General features: G+C 42.1%; 1 protein-coding gene and 1 long non-coding RNA gene across 3 annotated transcripts in view; one reads left to right on the top strand and one right to left on the bottom strand.

The window, feature by feature from the left end:
• Positions 1 to 260: 260 nt before the first annotated feature.
• Positions 261 to 11,544, bottom strand: LOC113601135 (uncharacterized). The gene is made up of 4 exons (XR_003422299.2): positions 11,273 to 11,544; positions 9,473 to 10,212; positions 7,761 to 7,921; positions 261 to 590 (listed from the first exon to the last, which is right to left on the bottom strand). It is a non-coding gene; the product is annotated as an uncharacterized LOC113601135 (long non-coding RNA).
• A 103-nt stretch (positions 11,545 to 11,647) lies between these two features.
• The window catches only part of TMEM131L (transmembrane 131 like), a 167,794-nt gene continuing 154,911 nt past the window's right edge, over positions 11,648 to 24,530 (top strand). For both annotated transcript variants that reach the window (XM_027067612.2, XM_027067606.2), the window contains exons 1-3: positions 11,648 to 11,849; positions 12,550 to 12,620; positions 20,999 to 21,042. In XM_027067612.2, coding sequence (XP_026923413.2) covers positions 11,726 to 11,849; positions 12,550 to 12,620; positions 20,999 to 21,042 — 239 coding nt within the window. In that variant the 5' untranslated portion in view covers positions 11,648 to 11,725. The remainder of the gene's footprint in view (positions 11,850 to 12,549; positions 12,621 to 20,998; positions 21,043 to 24,530) is intronic.

Raw genomic sequence — 24,530 nt, 5'->3', positions numbered from 1 at the left:
GACTATTTCACTAATTCACAACATCATCAATTTAATTAGGGCTGGCTTATAGATTACCAAAAATCTGAAAAGAGCCAAAATGGTTAAATGATCAAGATAAAATCATAGCTTCAAATAGAAAAAAGATTATGATTTTACCAACTCTTCTTCAATATTAGAACTATAAGAATTTATGAAATAATCGATTTAGAATTATAGTTTAAAAACACACTGGCTAATTTTGCAATCTTTTTGTTTTTTTGTTGTCGTTTTGCTTTGTTTTGTCTTTTAGAGTGAAGCCCTTATCTCCAGGGCAAGTATTTATAAAGCATTTCTCAGTTGGCAAAGCACTTCTGCACATATTTTATCTAATCCTCTCAGCCCCTTACCTTTTTGTTCTGAGATAACATCTGGGCTTCTTCAGAGGTGATCTGAAGTATTTGGTCTTAATAATTGAGCAACATTTTCCCGGAGTCTTGCCTTCATTACATCAACTTCCTCTGACAACTGGAGACTGTCTTAGCCATTTCCTGCTCAGAACCCTGCTCCCTTTGAGACACTGGCCTGTGTACCAGCTTCTTGTTTCAGGGACCTCTTTAGTTATCTGCTCACTGAAAAAGCAGAGGAAAATCCAGTCATTGATCCCCTTTCCCATTTAGGTAACCAACACTAACTGCCCCGTGCCCACCTTCTCTTTGATGACCTGCTCTATGGTCTTCCTGTTAAACCACGTACCAGTTTTTCTCCTCACAACTGAACATTTAAAATCATTCAATAGAAAAATGCATAAACAAATGGCTTATGATCATGGCTTCCCATGGGCCTTTTAGTTTGTGTTTAAACTGACAAAGCTCATCCCTGACCCTGGCACTTACACCCCTTCCAAGTGGAGCTGCACTATTTCATGAACCCCCATTCTGCCCACGTGAGACACTATCTTCTACGCCTTCCTGCTTTCATTGCCTAGAAATCCCTTCTTTTTCAACCTTATGTGTGTGTGCTTTTTTCTTTTTACAGTGTTTAAAAAAACCCATTTATATGCTTTTTATTATACCAATTCTATCATAAGTATCTTTGCCATTTCCACATTTGTGGATTTATTTGGGCTGTTTCCATTTTGGAACCATTAAATAACATTGCCGTATCTTACAAAATTATCTTTTATTTAAAATTATTTTCTCAAAATACATTTCAAAGGTTATGGTCATTTTTATGGCTCTTATTCTGTATTTGGGCTGCCTTTAAGAAAAAGTATCAACTCATCCCATCCCTGACAATGTAAAATGTTGGTTTCTTTGAATCTTGCCCAAACTGGGTTTTATAATGATTTGTTTTTTTGTGGGGTGCTTTGTTGTTATTGTTGTTAATTTAATCATTATAAAATGATACTGCACAGTTATCTTAATCTGTGCTTCTTAAGTGAGGCTGATCTATTAATATAAAATATGACCAAGGTAATTTTTTATATATAGCAAAAATAATTTCTAAGGGGAGTGGGATTGGTCCTTCCTTCACATCTATTGGGCTGACTCAAAAGAATTTGCCTACATGTTGGTAGGGGAAAAACTCTTGTTTGCTATTTAGCAAAATAACTGCCACTGCTATAGTGTAGATACTTCTTCCTCCACACACAGATGATTGCCAAAGTCTCTTATCCACTTTAGTAACCTCCGACACTCCAAGTAATTGACCTACAACTTCCAGTTTGATGTGCTGCTTGTGGAGGAAACTGCATATGTGTTCTGTACCTTTCTGTAAGTATGTAAATATATATTGCAGAAGGGCACAGAGCCAGCTAGGACCAGAACCTCAGTCTCATGAGTCCTGGACAGTGCTCTCGCACCTCTCACTACTTTCTGGGGATCCAGATCTCTAGAAGAGCTGCTGGCTGACGTTGGAGGTTTTCTGCACAGCCTTCTGGCTGCAGTTGTGGAAACCACGGCTTGAGGTTCGCGCACCCGCTGTTTGTGATTCTGCCCCTTTGCCTCCTGCCGGTCGGAGTCCTCCGGCTTCATAGCTGCACTCCAGTTGAAGATGTTTCTGCTGTTACCTCCAAGCTATTGTTGGCCGTTGACTTGCCTCAGGTTGTGTCCCGAGCTGTGCCTTCTGTTTGCCTCCCCCTTGGTTTCTCTTTCTGAGCCACAGGGCCTGCTGTCCTGTAAGGGCTGCCGTGACCAGCCAGGGGCCTGGGAGGGTTGTGAGTTGCATTACACGAGTGGAGGGCCCCCCGATCATGTGTTTGCAGCTTCTTTCCTGAGCAAGGTGCACAGGGTGCCTCCGTTTAGCATGATGCAGAGTCAGATGTCATGTTTGGTACTCTGTGTGAGTGTATTTTTCAATGATGCAGTGTTCCTTTCAAGTCCTTTAGAGTGTACTTTATTCTCTTCTTCCAACCTTCCAACACACACACACACACACACACACACACACACACACACTGAATGTAGTCTGTGATGTAGCAAAATGTCATGGTTACTAGCATACAAGTGCACATTCTGGAGCCAGACAGCCCCGGTTTGAATTCTGACTCCGCCACTTAGCGCTGTGACCTTGGGAAGTTACTTCACCTCTGCCTGTGTAAGTAAGTGTTTGCTCCTATTATTATTATTTCTTGAAAGGGGAGGGAGATCATACAAAAGTAAACAGATCAGAACTTACTCAAGATGTTCCCTTTTCAATTAGTGGTCAGCTTTACTTTGCAGCTGAAGGAAGAGTAAGAAAGCCCTGTATTGGCTCAGGAGCCTGGAATTTAAACATGTGTCTAAATGGAAGAACTGATGGGGCGCCTGGGTGGCTCAGTTGGTTAAGTGTCCGACTTCGGCTTAGGTCATGAGCTCACAGTTGGTGAGTTCAAGCCCCACATCAGGCTCTGTGCTGATAGCTCAGAGCCTGGAGCCTGCTTCAGATTCTTTTGTCTCCCTCGCTCTCTGCCCCTCCCCCACTCAGGCACATGCACTCTCTCTCTCTTTCAAAAAAGAATAAATGTAAGAAAAAAATTAAAAATAAACAAATAAATAGACGAACTGAAATGGGGTATTTTCACAATATGAGGGCTTTTGTTTCACATTGGCCTGGCAGTAGGTAACTTGGCAGAAGCCTTCTATGAGCCATTGCCTGAGCTTCTCTCTTGAGTGCCCATCTAGACTCTTAGGCTTTACCTTCTTCCGGTTCTTATTTTGTTTCTCTTAATATAGGAAACAAGAGCAATAACAAAACATTATGTGGCATTTACTATGTGCCAGACACTCTTCTCCAGGCTCACATAGACTCATTTCTCTGCCACAACTTGTGAGGTAGATGGTTATCATCTCTGTTTTACAAATGACAGACTAAGGCACAGAGAGGTTAAATAACTTACTCCAGACCCCATAGATAGGACATTAGATTTTACCGACTGTATGCTTTGCTAAGTGATCCCACACTGGCAAATCAGGTGTGTACCTAAGGAAAGAACAGATCTCCCCTTTACTACTTCTTCTCCATAATATCTGGTTCCCTGCTGCTGACTGGGCAACTTTTGATTTGAACTTTAAATGCCAAACTTAACATGATTGTAATCTGAAAGCATGCAAGTTCAGGAAGCTGTGAAGTTGCTTTACTCAGTGGATTTTGAAATAGTAAGAAATGACAACCAAAAAAGTTCAGGCTTCTTACTTCCAAGCTATCAGGTCGGGACAGAAAATCATATAATGTTAGGCATGGAAAGGGTCTTAAAGATCATATTGTTTAATGGCTTCATTTAACAGGTAAGAAAACAGGTGCAGGGAGGTGAAGTGCTTTGTTCAAGGTCGTGAAGCATATTTTCCAGAATTGCAGTTAGAATGCTCAGGTGAGTGAATCATATAAGTATTGTTGAAAAAGTACTACTATTAAGATTATATCTCGCTGTGGAAAGTGGTATATGGTATTAGTTTGGGGAGCTTCCTCAGCCAACATGGGTTCATATAACTTAATTCATATAATATATCAAGGTTACTTTACCTAGATAGACTCACTTCCATGACTGAGAATGCCATTATTTCTGGAACTATGACACATTCAATGACTAGACGTTGGCTATTCGGTATTGACATCCTCTTAACAATTTGTTAGATTTTTGATGCCATGATGGCCTTCATTTTCAGCGTCTCTAATTTCAGTGCATTTTGCATACATTTTTAATGCTCACCAATAGTACAAAAGTGATCATAACTACCCTCCCAATCACTTGAAGGTATAAAGATAGTATTGCTCTGGTGGTCAAGGACATGGATTCCAGAGACAGATGCCTGGGCTTAGATTTCAGCTCTGTACCTTTACTGATTTGTGGCCTTGGGCAACTAAGTTGTACCTTACCTATCTGTGCCTCAATTTCTCCATCTGTAAAATAGGGATAATAATAATATCCACCTCATTGGGTTGTTGGAAGGATTAAATGACTTAATATATGCAAAGGACTTAGGATAGGGCTTGGCAGGTCATAAGCACTATATGAGGGTTATCTTTCATTATTTCTAAGAAAGGAAGTTGAGTTACAAGGAATCACTTCAGACTGTGAAATACAGCTGAAAAAGTACTTACTATTTCTGCTTCTCAGATTAAGGGGGTGTCCTGGCTTTATAGTTTAAGTCCTTAAAAAATATTTTTCCAAGATCATCAAGAAATTGACTCGACTTACAGAAGTGCAATTCTTGCCAACCTTCTGAAGTCCAGTCATATCTTTTCAAAAACAACAAGGAAGGAAAAAAAACTCGGCAAGGAAGAGAAAAATAAATCCTACTCATTGGTCTGCATTTTGACTTCCCAAGTAGAAGATTTTAATAAGTATAAACAATTAAATAAGTTAATGCAGCCACTATTTTAGAAGTTTATACAAATAACTTTCCCAAATACACTATAAGCAAGCAAGTAAGTACAAAAGTCAGAAGGATAAGAACTGTATCTCCAAAAGTGTGGAGGCTCAAAAGTAAAATGACAGGTTTTACTGGATTTCATATTGATCTTAATTTATTACCTGGAGGGTGTGTAGGTGGGGTATGTTTTGTACCTATATGTAGCAATAGTAATTTATTTTTAATGACTATAGTTGGGCTTTTGTAGATTGTTCTAACTTTCCTACAACAATCTGAAAATAAGAAGTAGAATTAAAACATGAAAAAAGTGGAAGCTTCCAAGTGAGTTCTTGCTCCTTCATCTTTAGAGACACTATGGTACAATGGAATTAGAGTCCAATTTTAACTCTTCATTAACAATTTACTTCTCTCAATCTTACTGTTTAACATGTAAAATGGGGACAATAAGACTAATCCTGTTGTGTTTTTAAATAAGAAATGCATGTAAAATTGGTGCCCAGTGACTGTTCATTCTACCTTCTTCTTAGACATAAGAAATAATATTTTGATTGGAAAAAGGTCCTCCGTCCAGGAGGACACAAAATAGGCACGGGGTTTGGCCATCCGTCCGTGCCTTTGTGGAATCAGAATAAGACTCTTCTCACTGTGGGCATCCTCGAGCCAGAGCGTGGCTTGGTGAATCAGAGAGCTGATGTCAGTCCCTATTCCTTGGCTCTTTATACACAACCTTATGTAGCAGCCCTATGTAAATGATGAGAAGGAGCCAGATGTGGGACAATGAGACAAAGAGCTTCCCACATGGAAGAAACAGCAAGTGTGAAGGCCCTGAGATGGGGGTCAAGTCTGGTAGGTTTGGGGAATGCAAAAGCCCCTGGGCTGAAGAACAGTTATCAAGGGGAAGACTGGTAGAAGATGCGGTTAGAAAGGCGAGGAGGAACCAGATCTCACTTCCTGCAGGACAAGGAAAGGAGTTTGGATTTTATTCTAAGCTTCTAGGAAACCACTGCAGGGTTTTGTACATAATCTGCTTTTTTTTTTTTAATTTTTATAACTTCTCAGAGTGATCCTCCATTTGTTAGATGGAATGCTGCCAGATGAATTCTGTTTTTAAAAGATCATTTTGGCTGTTGGAAAACCAGATGTAAGGGGAGAGAGTGGAAGCAGAGAAACCAGTAGAAGGCAATGGTAGGAGTCTATGTGAGGGATGAGGCACTCCTACATCGGGGTAGTGGTTCAGAAAGGGTAAGTATGAGGAATGTTCTGGAGGTGGCACGACTTGTTGCTAGATTTAAGGGTATAAAGAAAATATGGATTAAGGGTGACACTTTGGCTTTTGGCTTGAGCAACTGGGTAGATGCTACTGCAACGTACTTGAAGTTAGGAAGACTGGGGATGTGCAGCTTTGGATGGTTAGAAGCAAGTAGGACATGTTAGGTTTGAGATGCTTATTCAACATTCAGGTGGAGATGACAAGTAGGCAGCTGGGAATATGAATGTGGACTTCAGGTTAAGCCTAAAATTCTAACTTGGGACTCATTAGCTTATAGATATTTAAAGACTTGGGGCTGGATGAGTTTATCCAGAAAGAGAGAGTATAAAGAGCATCCAGGACCAAGCCCTAGAGTACTCTTACTTTTAGAGGTTGAACAGAGAGGCAAGAGGCTGCAAAGCAGACTGAGGAGGTATGGGGAAGATCTCACAGTACTTAGAGCTGTATGTCACACGTGTCACGAGTGCCATCCACATAGACCTAATGTGATGTATCTGGTGATGGCACTGTCCTTTGGAGAATAAACTAGTATGCTAAGTGATAAGCACCGTTTCTTGGGGCCAGCAAAAAGAAAGGTAGCTTTTTTCCTCAGGCTTGCCTGCTGGCTGCAAATCTCTGGGCATTATGTTTATAGTCCAGGAGGAAAAAGGACACAGAGTAAAAGGACTGTACTAGCTGAGTCTATTCCTTTTCATCATGAAAGCAATAGCTTTCTTTGGAGCCATGTTAGTAGAGGCCTGCTTGTATCTCATTGACCAGAACTAAGCCGAATAACCATGCTAAGTCACAATGTAGACTACTGGGAAGGTAACTACTTTTTTGTTCTGTTTACTTTTTTTGTTTTTCACTCATGTATCATATTTAATATCATTTAATCATATTTAAACCTTTAGCATAACCACATCCAAGGCATCCTGTATAAATCACAGTCTAACCTATCTTTAAAAATTTTGTCTTTAATTTCTTAAAAATTTATTAATTAAAAATTTTATCATTTTTACTTTAATTTATATACAGTGAAATGTATCCTTTTCATTGTACAATCTTATGAGTTTTGAAAAAAAAATGGAGAGAAAGATGACTATTTTTAACTATGAATACTGGTGCTTGGTATTTTCATAATGGTAAAGGACCATTAAAGGACCATTAAAGGACCATTTAACACAACAGAGTCGTTTGAGAAAGGAGAGAAACTTTATCTAGTGCACCTAATCGAGGCTTCTTGAGATGACTTGAAATGGAATAAAGTTAGCATATGCTGGGTCCCCTTAACTTAAGGGGACAATTTGCATCTTAAAGGTACCTGACCAGAACCATTAGGTTTCTGCTTTCAAGAGCCATTCCTCTGGGCATTTCTTCCCAGGGAAGATGAGGCTCGGATCCTAGCAATGATGGTAGTGGTTGTTTCATGAAACCCTTGGTTTTATTGTTGTGATTGGGGTGAAGCCCAAAATAGATAGATAGCAAACAGCTGTTACATGTACATTTTCATTAAACATTCCCATTTCCAGCATATCTGAGTTATAAAGGATCAGGGATAATGAATAGGTAATTAAAACAATTGAATATCAATATGTATCAAATTTACCATATTCAAGAAAGGTCTGGCATGTCCCCACAATGTGCATGCAAGATAATATCATTACTAGCATTTATTAACACGTATACTAGATGCTTACCATATACTATCTCTTTCAGTCTTTACAACCCACCATGTGACCTGGTGTGTTGAATCTTCTCTAGACTAGAGACAGGTGATTTGGACTTGATGCTTCACTGTCAATTTTATGTAGAATGTGTTGAGATGTAACTCACATTTATAGACTTGCTTGGTTTTCGTCTATACTCATTAAGAAAAAAAACAAGAGTGCAGTTAAGTCCAAAGCATGGTCAACATCTTGTATATCTTAAAATGAGTGTAGATTTAGTCAATTTTAGGTGTGTGGGGGGGGGGGAGAGAGGTTCTTAAGTTTATTTATTTAATGTTTTAGTAATTTCTATACCCAAGATGGGGCTTGAACTCACAACCTCAAGATCAAGAGTTGCATGCTCTTTGGACTGAATTAGCCAGGCGCTCCTAGGTGTGTGTGTATGTGTTTTATTTTTTAATTTTTTTAAGTTTATTTATTTATTTTGAGGGAGACAGAGTGCAAGTAGGGGAGGGGTAGAGAGAGAAGGAGAATCTCAAGCAGGCTTTATGCAGTCAGTGCACAGAGCCCAAAGTGGGGTGTGAATTCATGAAACCATGCAATCATGACCTGAGTGGAAATCAAGAGTCAGGTGCTCAACCGACTGAGCCATCCAGCTACCCACTAGGTAGATGTGTGTGTGTATGTGCACGTGTGTTTAAATTAACTTATATGGATCTAACTTAAAATTGATAAACTCCCCCAATGTTTATAGCAGCACTATCAACAATAGCCAAATTATGGAAAGAGCCCAAATATCCATCTACTGATGAATGGATAAATAAGATTTGGTATGTGTGTGTGTGTATATATATATATATATATAATGGAATATTACTTGATCAAAAGTAATGAAATCTTGCCATTTTCCACAATGTGGATGGAACTAGAATAATTATGCTAAGTGAAATAAATCAGTCAGAGAAATACAAATATATGATTTCACTCATGTGGAATTTAAGAAATAAAATATATGAACATAGGGAAAGGGAAGGAAAAATAAGATAAAAACAAAGAGGGAGGCAAACCATAAGAGACGTTTAAATACAGAGAACAAACTGAGGGTTGCTCAAGGGAGTGTAGGGTGGGGGGATGGGGATAGCGGGGCACTTGTTGTGATGAGCACTGGGTATTATATGTAAGTGGAGAATCACTAAATTCTATTCCTGAAGCCATTATTATACTATATGTCAACTAACTTGGATTTAAATAAAAGAAAAAAATTTTTTTTAAGTTTTGGGGATCTAATATTCAACATGGAGACCAGAGTTAATAATATTCTACTGTATATTTGAAATTTGTTAGGAGAGTAGATTTTCACACACACAAAGGTAGCTATGGGAGGTGATAGATGTATTCATGTACTTGATAGTGGTAATCACTTCACAATGTATAATTAAATCATCACATTTTACACTTTAAAAAAATGATAAACTCTAGTAAGGTATCTCCTCAGTGCCTCTTCCATGCTTAGTTTTGTGTTTATAATTTGCATATTGAGTTAATTCATGTTTCCATTGATTTTTTTTCTTTAGTTAACATTATTTATACATACTTCTCCATAACTTTGCTACTATAACTTGGATATTTCTCATCCTTTCTGGGCTTCAGTTTCTCTTTCTGTAAAATGATGCAGTTGTGCTATTATTTAATAGCCAAATTTTTCCAACTCTAATATTCTGTGACAAAAGAATATTTATTACCTGCAGGCAAATAATGGCATCAATGACACAGGAGTCTTCTTTGGAGAAGAAGTTTACTTCAAAACATGGATGCTACTTAATGGGCCATAACTTTCCTGTTGTTCATGAGTCAGCATGAAAAATACCTCCAGAGAAGGCTAAGTAGGTCAGATTTATCTAAGAAGACAGCTGTGTAATCCTGTATCCCTCTCCAACCCCATGGCACTGCAGATACATGCTTCTGGCTTTTTGAACAACAGTCAAATAGCATTACCCACTTTGTAAAGTCCACAAGATCACAACTTGAAAATCAAGCTGGCCTTCAAAAAGTTTCAGTACGAGAACAAAATAGAGCTGTTTTTTTTAATAATGGTTCACAGCAATTTTCCTCTTTTAAGTCATTTTCATTGATTGTGTGATACTGGTTATTGTGGGAAAGACTTTTAGTAAAAAAGTAAGATAGTTTAAAAATTAGCAATAAGAAAAAAAAATAGTAAAAAAGTTTGTACCATGACTTTTTATTAAACTTGTTTCATGAAACCTGTTTCATGTTCATCAATGTTTGCTTGTTTTCCATTCTAAGTCATGAGAGGACTTAAAAATACATATTGTAAATAAAGAGGCCAATGACAGAATATTCATTTAAAAACAAACTTTGAAGGTGCAGTTACTGTCTCCTTGGGCTCTGGCAAGTATTTTTTGACAGAAGACAGCCCCTTAACACAGAGGAGAATCTTCAGAGCTCAAGGGGAAATACAAACCTAGAGAAATAAAACGAAGAAAAAAAAAAAAGACTCATTAGGATGGGACTGGCGATCCTTGCTACAGAAAGGGAGATGCTGGCAGGGAACACGGGAAAAAGACAAGGAACTGAGAAAATACTGGGGTCTTGAAGTTGGATAAGGCAAAGTGACTTTTTCCTTGGGAGAAAAGGATCCATGATTGATTTAGTTCTTTGGCATCCCTCCTGCTATTTTGACCACTGCTTTTCCATTGTCTAGACTGTAAGGCACCAGAAACAATTAAATAGAGGATCAATGTAAACAGACAGGTGTGCCCCAGTCACTTCTCCTTATTCTACACTGCTCAAATTCTCTGAATTTCACACAAACTACTCTGGAAGCAGCAAGCTAGTTAAAAAAAATCTTAAGACTGCCAATATTTCCAGCTTATGCAAAGCGATTCCTGAATAAAACCTTTGTTTGTGGTACCGTTGGCAAAGGCATGATATTAAACTTAAACGGGATCTCAGATATTAGACGTACTTTTTGGTTATAGGCATCAAATAATGGGGCTAGAAAATAACACTTTCAGGTATTATGTATATTACCCAGTTAATGTTAGAAACAGGCAACCGACCTCGACCTCAACCATGTTTCCGAGGAGGCTGGCTGAATTTTGCAGTATGAATCCTAAGGGAGTATTTGCAGGGTCTTTGCAGCTATAAATGCCCTAGGAAGAGGCTTCCCCACCTGTCACAACCTGGGCCGTCTCCTCGGAGGCTGCCAGGCGCACCACCGCCACGCCTCGCTGAGGTCAGCCTCTCGGGTCTTGGGAGAGCTCTTTTTATTTTAAATTACAGACTTTGCAGCCACCGGAAATCCTCGCTGCATAACTGGCAGTAGCCATGTGGCTGCACTAGCGTTTCCTGACAACCACTGCATTATTTCCACTAATATCCTGTCTGAGGCCTCTGGCCCGGCGACTCCTCACTCCCACCCCCGCCCCCCAACACCGCCCTCCTCCCTCGTGGGTAATAACCCGACTGTGCCAGCGTGCCCAAACAAAGAGGAAACCACCCGAAAGTTCCTCAAATCGCACTTGGCGACAGTGGCCTGGTAGTCTCTCCCGACAGTTCTAAGAGACCCCGTCACAGCCGCAGACAGTGCCTGGGGACCGCAGATTTGGGAAGGACGCCGCGGGGCGCTGTGGGGCGGGCCCGCAGCCGTGTGGTCCGCGCCCGGGCGGGGCGCCCAGGGCCGCAGCATTCGCATTGTCCACGTTCCCCCGCGCCCCGCCGCGTTCCGTCCCTCCCTATCTGTGGCGCACACGCGCGCAGAGCGAGCGGCGCGCCCGGGGCCGGAGCTGAAGCAGCTGCGGCGGCGGCGGCGGCGGCGGCGGCTGCGGCTGCGGCTGCGACGGGGGCGGGGCGGGGGCGGGGGCGGCGCGGGGCGGGGCGGGGCGGCGCGGGGGCGGGCCCGGGGCGAGGCAGCCCCGGCGCCAGCGAGCGAACAGCAAGCGCGGCGAGCACCCGAGAGGAGCGCGAGCACCAGCATGGCGGGGCTCCGACGCCCGCAGCCGGGCTGCTACTGCCGCACCGCCGCGGCCGTGAACCTCCTGCTGGGCGTCTTCCAGGTCCTCCTGCCCTGCTGTCGCCCGGGAGGGGCTCAGGGACAAGGTCAGCCTTGCGCCGCTGTGCTCGCTCTCCTTCTCCACCCCGCCCCCCCTTCTCTTTCTTTTAGGGAACTGCTGAAATCTATAAGAGGGCGAGGGGAGGAAGGGGAAAGGGGCAGGAGGAGGAAGGAAAGCGGTTGCAATTCTCGGCTGATAACATTTTCTAACCACGGCGTCCCCTCCCGCGCCCCCCGCCCTCAGACAAACGGAAAGCTGGGCAGTCGCGGAGCTTGGGGACAGCGGCGCGGACCGCTAGCCGCACGCGCCCCGGAGCCTTTGTGCGCGGGCCCCGGGCGCCCCGGGCGCAGCCCCCGCTTTGTGTGGCGCGCGCTGGGGCCCCGCCGCGGCCCGGCTTCCTGCAGCTTTGTTCCTCGAGCTTGGCCGCCCAGGACCCATCCTGCAGACGCCAGCCCCAGATGCTGCGGGATGCGGAGCGCCGAGCGGCCCGCCGGGTGGCTATCCCCTTGCGTCCCCCCCACCCCGCCCAGCACAAGAACCCCGACCTTGCACGCTCCCTACTCTCTGTCAGAGGGGCCGCCCGCTTGCACCCCGTCCATTGTGTTCTTGTCCTCGGGTGGCCTCCGCTTGGAGAAGGAAAGGGTGACTTGTTTTGGTGAGGCGAGTGCACGGGGGCATGATAGGGAAACAGGAAGCGTTTCTTTTCCGTGCATTAAAATGCGGTGTATTTTTTGGTGTTCGTGCAGCGATTGAGCCCTTGCAGAACGTGGTGGAGCTGTGGCAGGCAGAAGAAGGGGAACTCCTGCTGCCCACTCAGGTGAGGACGACCAGGTGACAGGGCTGGTGTGGGTGTGCGAGGGAGGACAGGCCGTCGGCCCCCCAGCGGCACAGGCGCTCGGGCCACTTTGCAAGGCAAATAAACGGTCGGGCCGAGCCTGAACACCTGGCAGCGGTGGCCTTCCCAGCCTCCTCCCGCGCCATGTGACAGGGCGTGAGTCACGCCCGCCCCAAGTTCAGGAGGTGGGAGCCCAGGCCACCTCAGCAGGGCCGAGGCCAGCGGCAGCCTTGTGGAGGGGAAGGGCGGGCCCCTCGGCGGGCTGTAGACCTGGGTGCGCGAGGGACGTGTGCCCTGTTCCCTAAGTGAGCTGGAGCTGTGTGTGCCTGAGGACAACAGGAATATTGATTTCACAAGTGTTAGTGAGTGGCACTTGCCATTAGCGTTAAGTAGCTTTGCGATGAAGATGTGACTTTAAAAGATTGTAGTCTTGGATTTTTTCCAAGGGCCTTTAATTCGTGTTAGATACACCCTCTTAACAACTTGAATTTCAGGTTTTGGGGGTTTCTCCCCCATATGATACAATGATTGCATGTGGAAAAATAATTACTAGCATTTCATTGAGAATATGTGGCATCATACGTAGATACGGTCCTGCAAAGCATTGTGTGAAGGTTTAATTTTAACATTTGAGTGCAGATGTACACATTTTAATATATTGTTGACTGCTTTACAGCAGCAGCAGTAGTGACCCCAAATACTGTTTTTTGGGGGGTGTTGAATTATAAGGGAATATTCAGCTTGCGTGTGGTAGTTTTTAAGATGTTCATTAATTCCCACATTGGTGACAGCACTTAATTCTATGTTGTCTCTGGTGGCTGTTTGGAAAAACAGGATGTCTAGCTATAAGTTCCCTGAAGAACTGTGCTGTTTTACATTTCAGTTTCTCCCTCCTATGTGAAGCATTAGAGTGCTGGTTTTGAGATATTCAGAATATTCCCCTTTACCAGGGCTAATGAATAACAGCTTCAAGGCGGAGAGGTGATTTTTAGAGGAAAATTTTCTTGGACCTTCCCTGAAGGCCTGCAAGCTGAATGAGACCAGTCCTTTGAGAAGAAGCCTTATCGGGATGGGGAGCAAATAGTCTGTCCTTCTCTTAAAAGTCTATTCCCAAATGGATTTTTTTTCTGATTATAAATAACAGATGTGTATTGGGAGGGTTTGGAAAATACATAAAGATGAAAAGAACTAAATAGAAATTGTTCATGATTCTACTGAAAGATCCACATTTAAAATTTGACGTTTTTACTTTTTAAAAATAGTTATATTTGTGTATCTCAGTGGTGTTCAAAAGCAGCATTAATGACACTGTGGGGTGGAGAATTCTGTGTTGTGGGGGCTATAGGATGTCAAGCAGTGAGAGCATCTCTGTCTTTACCCACTAGATGCCAGTGGCACTTTCTCCTCCCTCTTGCCCCCAGTTGTGAGAACTAAAAATGTCCCCAGACATTGCAAAATGTCCCTGGGGAGCAAAATTGCCCCGGTTGAGAGGCACTGGTGTATATCCATATGCATTTGCATTTGTACTCAATTGTAGCCTGTACCCTCTTACTGGTTAGTGTTGGAAGCCAACCCAGACAGAAAGGAAAGTAAATTATAGACTCTGATTTGTTGGAGCATTAGTTGAAGATTTAGTCACTGTGCTCAGAGATGGAAATGTCAAGGCCTGTGATAGGATTAATGATATTATTTATAGCCATGAAAGTTATTTTATAAAAGTCTTAATTTTTGGTTTTGTTTTGTTTATATGGATAATACAGTTTGCTTTGGTAAAAAAAAAAAGTCACAATTTAGAAGCTGTCTTTCTGGACTACTCAGTATAGAAGCATTTATAACTAAACTATTTTAATCAAAGCTATAATGAAAGTGAAACTGGTGTTCAAAATAATTTTCTAAATACTTCGTTTCTGTCTATATGTGTATCTTTTAGAGACTGTTTTACCCTGCACATACCTGGGTGGGGGTGAGGATATATATGGATCTATATTATTTATCTAAACTGCACGTTTATATGCATATCTCTCTAAACTGCATATATATAATATATACACATATAAACCGCAGTGAGTTCTGAAGACAGTTATTTTTAGAGAATTCTCTTCAAAGTATTTTGACTCCCCCCGCGCCCCCCCCCAAAAAGCTCCCTCGTGTGTCATGGAGTCAGCTGAAAAGAGAGTATTTATAGGTGTTTTTTAAATTTGAGGGTTTCTCCTTAATTAATTTCTAGGTTGGGTCCCTTTCACTCAGAAGACTCCGAGGCAGCTTCAGAAGCTAAGATTTGTCAGTGATAGGTGAAATGGGAACACCAGAAGATGTGGCATTACAGAATTGAATATTAACATTTACCACCACTAATTATTTATAGTTATTTATTTTTGAAATGTTTTCTGGTGATTGGGTCGTCTTTTTTCTTTTTTTTCCTTTTTCTAATGGGTCTTTAAGTGATCAAGAACTAGAAGAGTGCATCATTAATAAAAACAAATATAACAATTGAATTGGTATCATCTTCCAAATTCTGTCCAGGGTTCCAGGATTTGACTCCCGGTTCCATCCCGTTTCACCCCTCGTCCTCAGTTTCTTCACCTGCAAAATGGGGGTAATAGCAGTGTTGATCTCAGAGGATTTTGCGAGGATTAAAAGTATCTTGAACTTAGTAAGCTCTTCATATATGTTACCTATTATTTTGTCAGTATCTCAGCTGACTCCTAGATTTGGTCTCTGGAGAGCATGGGACAGCTTTCCTACTTTGAAGGGCTTAAACCAGTGCAGATAACTCAGTCCTGTATGTTCTCTGCAGTTGTATAGATACATAATATTATTCATATCTTTTTGTTAGATGCTGTTTTATGTGGTAGGATATTTTGGTGTAGGAACATAAAAAACTTTATCCCTGGTGATGATGAGAAGGAAGAAAAAAAACGCGGTTTTATTCTTAGATTTACAGAATTTTCCCTCTCTTCTGGCTTTACCCCTCCTTCAACACACTGAATCCAAAGTGGTGATGGTTAGGAACCAAAAAATGTTTTCATTAGCTTATTATCAAGAAGAAATTGCGAGTGTGCCAAGATACTGCTTTGTGCACCTTCCTACTTCGCCTTCAAGTAAAAATCCCGCTGATCCCCTTGACCTGCTCTGGCCCTCGGGGCCTTCCGCAATCTGACCTCGTGTGTTGCTCCAGTCAGTCATCTAGGATGCTCGCTACAGCCTGACCCTTGGCAGAGGAGGCCCCACATGTATCTGTTGAATGGAAGGACAAATGCTATTGCCCTGCTGTTCCCAAAGAGCCAGTCCTTCTAGACTTCTAACTAGGCAGCAGCACTGTCATTTCTCTCCTTTTGAGTTTCTTAGGTGTCTGCAGTTTTTCCTTTGCCTTGGGGGGTGCCTTCTTGCCCTAACTGGATTTCCTGTAAGAGGGTTTGGGCTTTTGATCTTGGTGGGCCCATTGTGGCCCCATGGTTCTGCATACAGAAGGCATTCAGTGGCTAGCCCATGAGTTCTTCCTAGGGGAGGAGAGGCAGTTACCAGTGTGTTGTCCTGTTCATGAGGTTAGTTTCGAAGACGGCAGGTGTAATGCCTTAAGCTTTGATTTCCTATTATTGTGTTGTTGTCATTGTTTTGTATCAGTTCTAGTAGAAAGAAGGGAATCTAGAATTTGTTCTAATGCATTCAGCCTTTGCTGAGAAGAGAAGTCTCGCTCCTAACCCCCCCTAGCTAGGTTTGGGACACAGACATTGGTGCTGAGTGAGAACAGCTGTTACCTGATACAGAATCATGTTGGTCTGCTTGTGGGGGGTTGGGGGGGGGGTGGGCTCAGTGCTTTTCTGGCCTTGTTTGTTCATCTAGCAGACGCTTAGCATGGGCCTGACCCAGTTAGGCCCCTGGGATACAGTGATGAATAAGAAAGAGTCTCTGCCTTTAAAAAACTCATGTCTTACCCCTTTAGTCTGAGGGTATAGATAACGGAAACTAGTAGAAAGTGAAACGGGAAATGGTACATTGAATATCTGAATTCTTTATTATCTCAGGTACTGTGTTATGTAATAGCATCTTGCTCCAGTCAGTGAATCATTGACTGGTATTTAGAAATCTTTTTGTCATAGAGATTTATTTTGGGCTTAATCTACTTCCACTATCAACATAAAAAAAATAATAGCTGACATGGGTTGAATATCACTGGCATTGTTTAAGCACTTTATGAGTTATTAATACTCATGGTAATACCTGAAAAACTGTGAAGTGTTATGACTTGATTTTTACAGATGAGGAAATTGAGGCCCAGAGTCATTAAATAATTTGCCCAAGGCTATATTAAAGCAGGAGTGGTGTGATTTGAACCCAGGTGGTGTTTAGGGCTAAAGCCTGTGCTCTGTGTGAGTTTTAGCAGTCTGACCAGGAAAAGTGTTGTGATAAAGTTCCTGTGTCTGAGAGAGATACTTTCATGTTCTGTTTTGAGTTAGAAAAATTTGCTTAATGAAGTCTTTAAAAATAATCAGTAGTCATATCCACTAGTATTTTTTACATTTTTGCTTAAAAAATTTTTTTATTGGGGCACCTGGGTGGCTCAGTCAGTTAAGCGTCTGACTTTGGCCTAGATCATGATCTAACTGTTCTGGAGTTCAAGCCCTCCATCGGGCTCTGTACTGACAGCTCAGAGCCTCGAGCCTGTTTCAGATTCTGTGTCTCCCTTTCTCTCTCTCTGCCCCTCACCCGCTCACACTCTGTCTCTCTCTCTGTCTCACAAAAATAAATAAACATTAAAAACATTTTTTTAAAAAGCATTAAAACTTTTTATTGGGGTATAATTGACATACAACATTATATTAGTTTCAGGTGTACAACATAACAGTAAGTCTAGTTACCATCTGTCACCATACACAATTATAAAAACATTTTTTTTTGTCTTGTGATAAGAACTTTTTTAAGGTTTACTCTGAATAACTTTCAAATATGCAGTGCAGTATTATTAACTAGCCATCATGCTGTACATTACATCCCCAGAGACTCACTTATTTTATTACTGGAAGTTTGTACCTTTTGACCTTCTTCACCCATTTTGCACCCCACCCCCTGCCAGCAATTACCAGTCTATTCTCTGTATCTGTGAATTTGGTATTTGTTTTTGTTTTTTAAATTCTGTATTTGAGAATGACCATAAAGTATTTGTCTTTCTCTGTTTGACTTATTTCACTTAGCATAATGCCGTAACAGTCCATCCGTGTTGTCACAAGTGGTGCAATTTTGTGTGTGTGTTTTTTTAATGGCTGAATAGTATTTCATTATGTATACATATATATATATATATATATTTATATGCATGTACACATATATCTGCATACACACACAAACCACCACATCATTATCCATTCATCTATCAATGGATAGATGTTTACATGTCTTGGCTATTGTAAATAATGCTGTTGGGTATAGATACTTTTTCAAATTAGTGTTTCCGTTTTCTTCAGATCAATACCCAGAAGGGCAATTGTTAGATCAATTTTTAATTTTTTGAGCAATTTCCATCCGGTTCTCCACAGTGGCTGCACCAGTTGGCATTCCCACCAACAGAGCAGGAGGGTTCTCTTTTCTCCACATCCTCACCAACAGTTTTTATTTCTTGTCTTTTTGGTAATGGCCATTCCAGCAGGTGTAAGGTATATATCCATTAGCATTTAAGAACCAGCTAGACGGTACTTAGCTCTGCAGACGTTTGTTGAGTGCGTACTGTGGGCCAAGCACTGGTCTATGTGCTGTGGGTGTCACGTTGAACAAAAACTACCGCCCTTGTGGAGCTTCCAGTCTACAGGAGGCATATAGATAGTAAATAAGGAGTAGAGTAAATTGTCACTTATTTAGTCTGTTAGGAAGGCATCAGTGCTTTGTGGTGGCAGACTGGAGAAGATTCAGGTGATGGGAACTGGAGTTTTAATTTAAGTCAAGGTAGATCCCTTTGAGAAGGGATATATTTGACATTTGAACCAACCCTTGAAAGCAGTGGGAGATTTAGAATAGCTAGTGCAAGGGCCCTGAGGCACTGCTAAAGGAGGGGGTGGGGGAATTACAGGATTTGGTTCCTGCCCTTTGAGAGCCTGGTGGTGTTGGGGAGATAAGGCTGGTAATACCCTGAGATAACATTCAAGTGCTGAAATGTAGGAACTGAGAGGAGAGAGGAAGAACAGTGTGTATTGGAGGGGTCTGTTAAAGCTTAAGGGTGGGAGGGCACTTGGAGAGCTGCATTAGCAAAGGTGTGAATGGGGCCTTGTCTAGACCCTTACATGGGTGACAGTTCAGTGTTTTTAAAGTCGATGCTTTGAATTGGAGCCCAGAGCGCTTGATGAAGTGTGGCTATAGAGATTGAGATGGCTATGGCAAAGTTGCTCAGTTACAGGTTAAGGAGCTTGGAGTACATCTGACTAGCAGTTAGGGAGTCGTGGAAGGCTCTCGAGCAGAGATTAACGCAATGACATTGGATGCTGGGTCCATACCATGCGGGTGGTAAGTCATAATTGATGGTGAAGAAAATTGGTCTTGCAGTGGCACACGGGATGGGTTGGAGGCAGCAGTCTGTTTTTTGTTTTTTGTTCTTTTTTTGGTAATGTTTTTATTTATTATTTTGAGAGGGAGGGAGGGAGAGAGAGAGAGAGAGAGAGAGAGAATATGAGTGGGGGAGGGGCAGAGAGAGGGAGACACAGAATCTGAAGCAGGCTCCAGGATCCAAACTGTCAGCACAGAGCCTGACGCAGGGCTCAAACCCATGGACTGCGAGATCATGACCTGAGCTGAAATCGGACGCTTCACTGACTGAGCCACCCAGGCGCCCCTGGAGGCAGCAGTCTTAAACAGAGGAAGAAGCCCTGTGTGTGGTAGTAATGGAGGCCTGGGGTGCTGATAGTATGGGCTGATTTGCTGGCAGAAGGGATGGAGAAGAAAGGACAGGTCTGTACCCTATTTCAGATGAGTGGGTAGGTCTTTATGCCTGGAGGCGAAGGAAGGAGAGCAGTGTAAGATGACCTTAAGGTTTGCCATGAGTCAAGGAGGATGTTGGTATCCTTGACAGAAAGGCGCGTTAGAACAGAAACCACTTGGCAGGGGCCCCTGATGTTGATAAGTAAGTGTTGGTTGTAACTGTTTCTGGGGAGACAAAATGCATATGTCCTGGAGGCATTTGCCAGTAGGGCTGAAGCTGTAAATGAATCCATCCTCCAAGTATTGTGGAGTATTTGCCATCTGTTGGCCATGGCTTGGTGCAGTGCTCACCAGAATCTCAGGAGTCTTGCTCTCGGGAAGGATAGGCATTCCCTGAGTATCCACACGTGCGATTGAGTTAGGCATGGGGGCTGGCACTGGGGATTTGGGCCCTATGGTTCGAATTGGTGTAGGGAGTCTGGGCCCAGGAGGACTGGCAGTGACAGGGAGGAAGAGGGCAATGAGGCAGTAAGTGCCGAGAGCCAAGGGTTAGAGAGAAGCTGGAGGACCAGGAAGGCTTGGTATTCCTGAAGCCAGCAATGGTGAGCTTCGGGAAAGAATGGTCAACATCGTGTCCGTCCGGCAGATTACATGTGGTATCTAATCCGATCTGCCCTTGTGTTTTGGTTTCACGTGCCTATTCTTTTTACCCTCTTGTTATATGACATGTAGTTAGATTTTAGCCTGGTAAGTCTGGAGAGGATTTTGGAAGTGCTTTTGAGTGTGATGTTTATACTATTTATAAAATTGATCAGCCTTTTTTATGTTGATGTCAAAATACGTCGGATATCCATTTGGAGGATTGTGAGCTAACCAATCCATTTCCTATATTGTTAAACTTTATTTTGTGTGACTTTTGTGTAACTTAAATGTTTTTTTTTTAAATGTTTATTTATTTTTGAGAGAGAGAGAGACAGCATAAGCAGGGGAGGGGCAGAGAGAGAGAGGGAGACAGAATCTGAAGCAGGCTCCAGGCTCTGAGCTGTCAGCACAGAGCCTGATGTGGGGCTTGAACTCACAAACTGTGAGATCATGACCTGAGCCGAAGTCAGACGCTTAACCGACTGAGCCACCCAGGTGCCCCTGTGTAACTTAAATGTTAAAAGGCTCTTGGAGAGAAGAGATGTCAAACTAATTTTGAGATTATGTAGGTTGTGGTTTTAAATGAGGATCTTTACTTAAAATATCTAAGGGATCACTTGGCTGTTTATGGCTTTTAGTGGTGTCATTACTAGTGTTATTCTTTCAGTAGATACTGAATGCCTGCTGTGTATCAGGCACTGTTTTTAGATATTCGTTACAAGGTTATTACCTGTGTTTAATTTGAAGAACTGTTTCTTTTGGAGATTTTTGTGTTATTTTGAAATAACTGTTAAACCATGTTCTTTTGTCAATAGGGTGATTCTGAAGAGGATATGGAGGAACATTCTCAAGAGCAGAGGTAAGAAAAACAACAGGAGCAAATACCTGCATGCTGAATATTGCTGCTCACTTTGGATGCTGTCAAAGTCTTGGTATATGTACAGCTATGTTTATGTGTTTGACATATCTGTAATATACCTTTTTCTTTGGCATTTGGGGTATCTATACTCTCTGATAATTCATATGACTTTGTTTTAAAATAAGGTTGTATAGAAAGCTGTTAGAAGTACCCCCCTGCCCCCCCCCCCACACACTCTCACATGCACTCTCAACTTCACATTTTTCGTGGCATGCTTATGCTGTCCTCTTGCTCACAAATATCTGTTGAGCATCAGGCACAGAGCTGGGTGCTGGGCATAAAACAGTGAACAAAACCTGTGTTGCATATAGTGGTGTAGTTAGACATTACTGTAAATAAAACAAAATATTGCTATTATAACTACCAAGAATTAGATTGCTATAGTATAATAAAGAGGAAGGGGTGGTCAGGTGAGGCCCCTCTTAGGAGGTTACATTTAAACTGAAGTCTGGAGGATGTGGAGGAATGGCTGTGCAGCAAACAGAGGGAATGTACCATAGGCAGTGGGAATGGCAGGTGCAAAGGCCCTGAGGTAGGAAGCACTGGCAGCATTCCAGGAACTTGGAGAAGGCTTGGGTGGTTTGTGGGATAGTGAGGTGAGGTAGGACCCTAGAAAACACATTAAGGAGGTTGGGTTTTGTTTTTTTAAGGGTGGTATGGTTTGTTGAAGGATTTAAAGCAGGGGCTAGCAAATTGAAAGGTGTAAACTACATTTTTAAGAGAATACTTTGGTCATGGTACAGTCTCAGTCACTTGTCAAACTGAGACGTCTGGTCCCTTGGAGGTGCATGGAGACTCTAAGCAGTACCTGGGCACAGGGATAACTTCCAGGGAATCAGCTTTTAGATCCCACTGTCCTATAGTCTCCTGAAATTGATCTGAGGTTGTGAGTTATCCTTTTTCACCTCTTCTTTTGTAATCTCTCTTCTCCACTTTACAAAAGAAAGGCATACTTCTTACCCAGCCCCAGTCTTATGAGTACTTCATCTTGGGCAATCAGAGGTGTGGCTTTGAAATGCTGATATTGGTTAGGAGAAGCAGTTAACTCTGATTAGATGACAAATTCTTTTGTAGCTCTGGTGGCTTTTGAATCTTTCAACAAAATTTAAGGACATAATCAAATTGGCAGTTGATAGATGATCAAAAATTATTTTTTTTAATGTTTATTTTTGAGAGAGAGAGACAGAAAGAGTATGAGTGGGGGAGGGCAGAGAGAGAAGGAGACACAGAATCTGAAGCAGGCCCCAGGCTCCGAGCTGTCAGCACAGAGCCCAAGGTGGGGCTCGAACCCACAAGCCGCAAGATCATGACCTGAGCCGAAGTCGGACACTTAACCAACTGAGCCCCCCAGGTGCCCCAAAAGTTATTTTTAATCATAGATCACTGTGATTTTTGGATAAACACTGAGAATGTTTAGAGAATATAGGGACAGTGCTATAACAATGCTCCTTCCATTCACATCTGTTTATGTAAACAAGCTTTTTTAGTGCTTATATTAAATATAATATTTACATGAACAAATGATAGGGGGTAAGACACTCATCCATTTCATTAAAGGATGCATTTTCAGTAAATTTGTCTCTTTATGTTTAATTTCCTATCAAAATTTATAAAATTTGTTGATCAGTTTTGTACTAGTAAAAATTGTAACGGTAACTCAATTCAGAAGAAAAAAATATTTAACACTTGAACCCTGTGGTCACAGGAATGTTTTTTAAAAAGCCTATTTCAGTGTATACCCATAGTTTTGTTGCACAAGTATTTGAACATAAAGATGTATGTATTAGGTTAAAATCCTCAGAGGGAATATCCAGCTATTCAGGAATGCTTATAGATGTGTTTTTAAAAAATGGGTGATGATAGGGCTCCTGGCTGGCTCAGTTGGTAGAGCGTGTGACTCTTGATCTTGGGGTCATGAGTTTGAGGCCCACGTTGGGTGTAGACATTACTTAAAAAAATGGATGATGATGGATTTCATTGCAGTGGTATTTAGATTCCGTTGAATATATTTTAAGAAGTGATTGTGAGTTTATTAAAGATGCCATCATTTATAATATACCAGAGATTACATTCTTTGTGACCATTTAAATTCATTGTATAAAATTTTAAATGGAGGATAAATATATGGGGCAGAGTTCAGAGTTTGTCACAATCCTCTGTTAGAGTGTGCGGTTAAAATTAAGAAAAGGCGCAGGATGCTGGCAGTTGTTCAGACGAGGCTGGTGGGAGTGGCAATGAAGGGACGTGGAAAGTTCTGAGATGAATTTTGGGAGTGGAACAGATTCATTGCTCTGTCAGTGGTGGAGAGTGAGGGAAAGAGAAGTATGTCATGGAGGGCTTCTAAAATTTGGCTTGGGCATCTGGAGGGATGGGAAAGGAATTAGGGGGAGGGAAATCAGGAACTCTGGTTGGTTGTCTCATCGGAATGTCAGACTTGGTATGACAAGTCTGGAGATGGCAGGGAGGCAGTTGATGCTGTGAGTCCGGAGCATGGAAGGCCTGGGCAGCATCTCCGGGGGTGGGTGCATCCAGTCTGTTGCTCGGGCCTTAGCCTTTGTTCTCCTCTTTTGTAGATTGCTTCGGTTCTTTCCTTTCCTCTCACTGGGAACTGGTTTCTTTTCGTCAGTTTTCTGTCAGACTTTAAGGTATTAGTAGATTTTATCCCTGTTGGTCTTTTGACACAGTGTCAGGTTGCTGTGAAGGTGTGTGGGGAGAGAGAATTGTAGCAGTGATTTAGAACAGTGGCTTTCGGGCTTTTTGACAGTGACTCATGGTAAGAGATGCATTTTACATCAAGATTACCTACCTGCCCATAGGCATATATGTGGATGTATGAATGTGTATGCACATAGTTTATTTATCAAATAGTGCTTACCTTTACTACCTAGGACATACTGTTTTCTATTTTAAATTTTTTTACTGTGATAAAATATACGTTACACTTACCATTTTAACCATTTTTTAAAATTTATTTTTGAGAGACAGAGAGAGAGAGAATGAGCAGGGGAGGGGCAGAGAGAGAGAGAGGGGGACAGAGGATCCAAAACAGGCTTTGCACTGACAGCAGTGAGCTGGATGTGGGGCTCGAACTTGAAAACCATGAGACCGTGACCTGAGCCGAAGTCGGACGCTCAACCAGCTGAGCCATCCAGGCATCCCCCGTTTTAACCATTTTTAAATGTCAGTTCTGTGGCATTCAGTAATTTCACATTGTTGTGCAACCAATCACTACCATCCATCCATAGAATTTTTTTAGTCCATCTTATTTCATGGAAAAAAAAATGCTGTGTGCCATGACTGGATTGACTAAAAAATTTCTTAATCATGATTCCCATTTTGATCAGCCCTGATTTATATATTTTAATCTTCTCGATATAAAATATTCTAGTATTTTGCTGTCATATTATCCATAATTGCCTTCCTTTTAA

Source organism: Acinonyx jubatus, chromosome B1 (genome assembly GCF_027475565.1).
Source record: "Acinonyx jubatus isolate Ajub_Pintada_27869175 chromosome B1, VMU_Ajub_asm_v1.0, whole genome shotgun sequence".
NCBI classification, from domain to species: domain Eukaryota; kingdom Metazoa; phylum Chordata; class Mammalia; order Carnivora; family Felidae; genus Acinonyx; species Acinonyx jubatus.
Note: the sequence above shows the minus strand (reverse complement) of the source record. Positions and strands in the feature narration are given on the sequence as shown.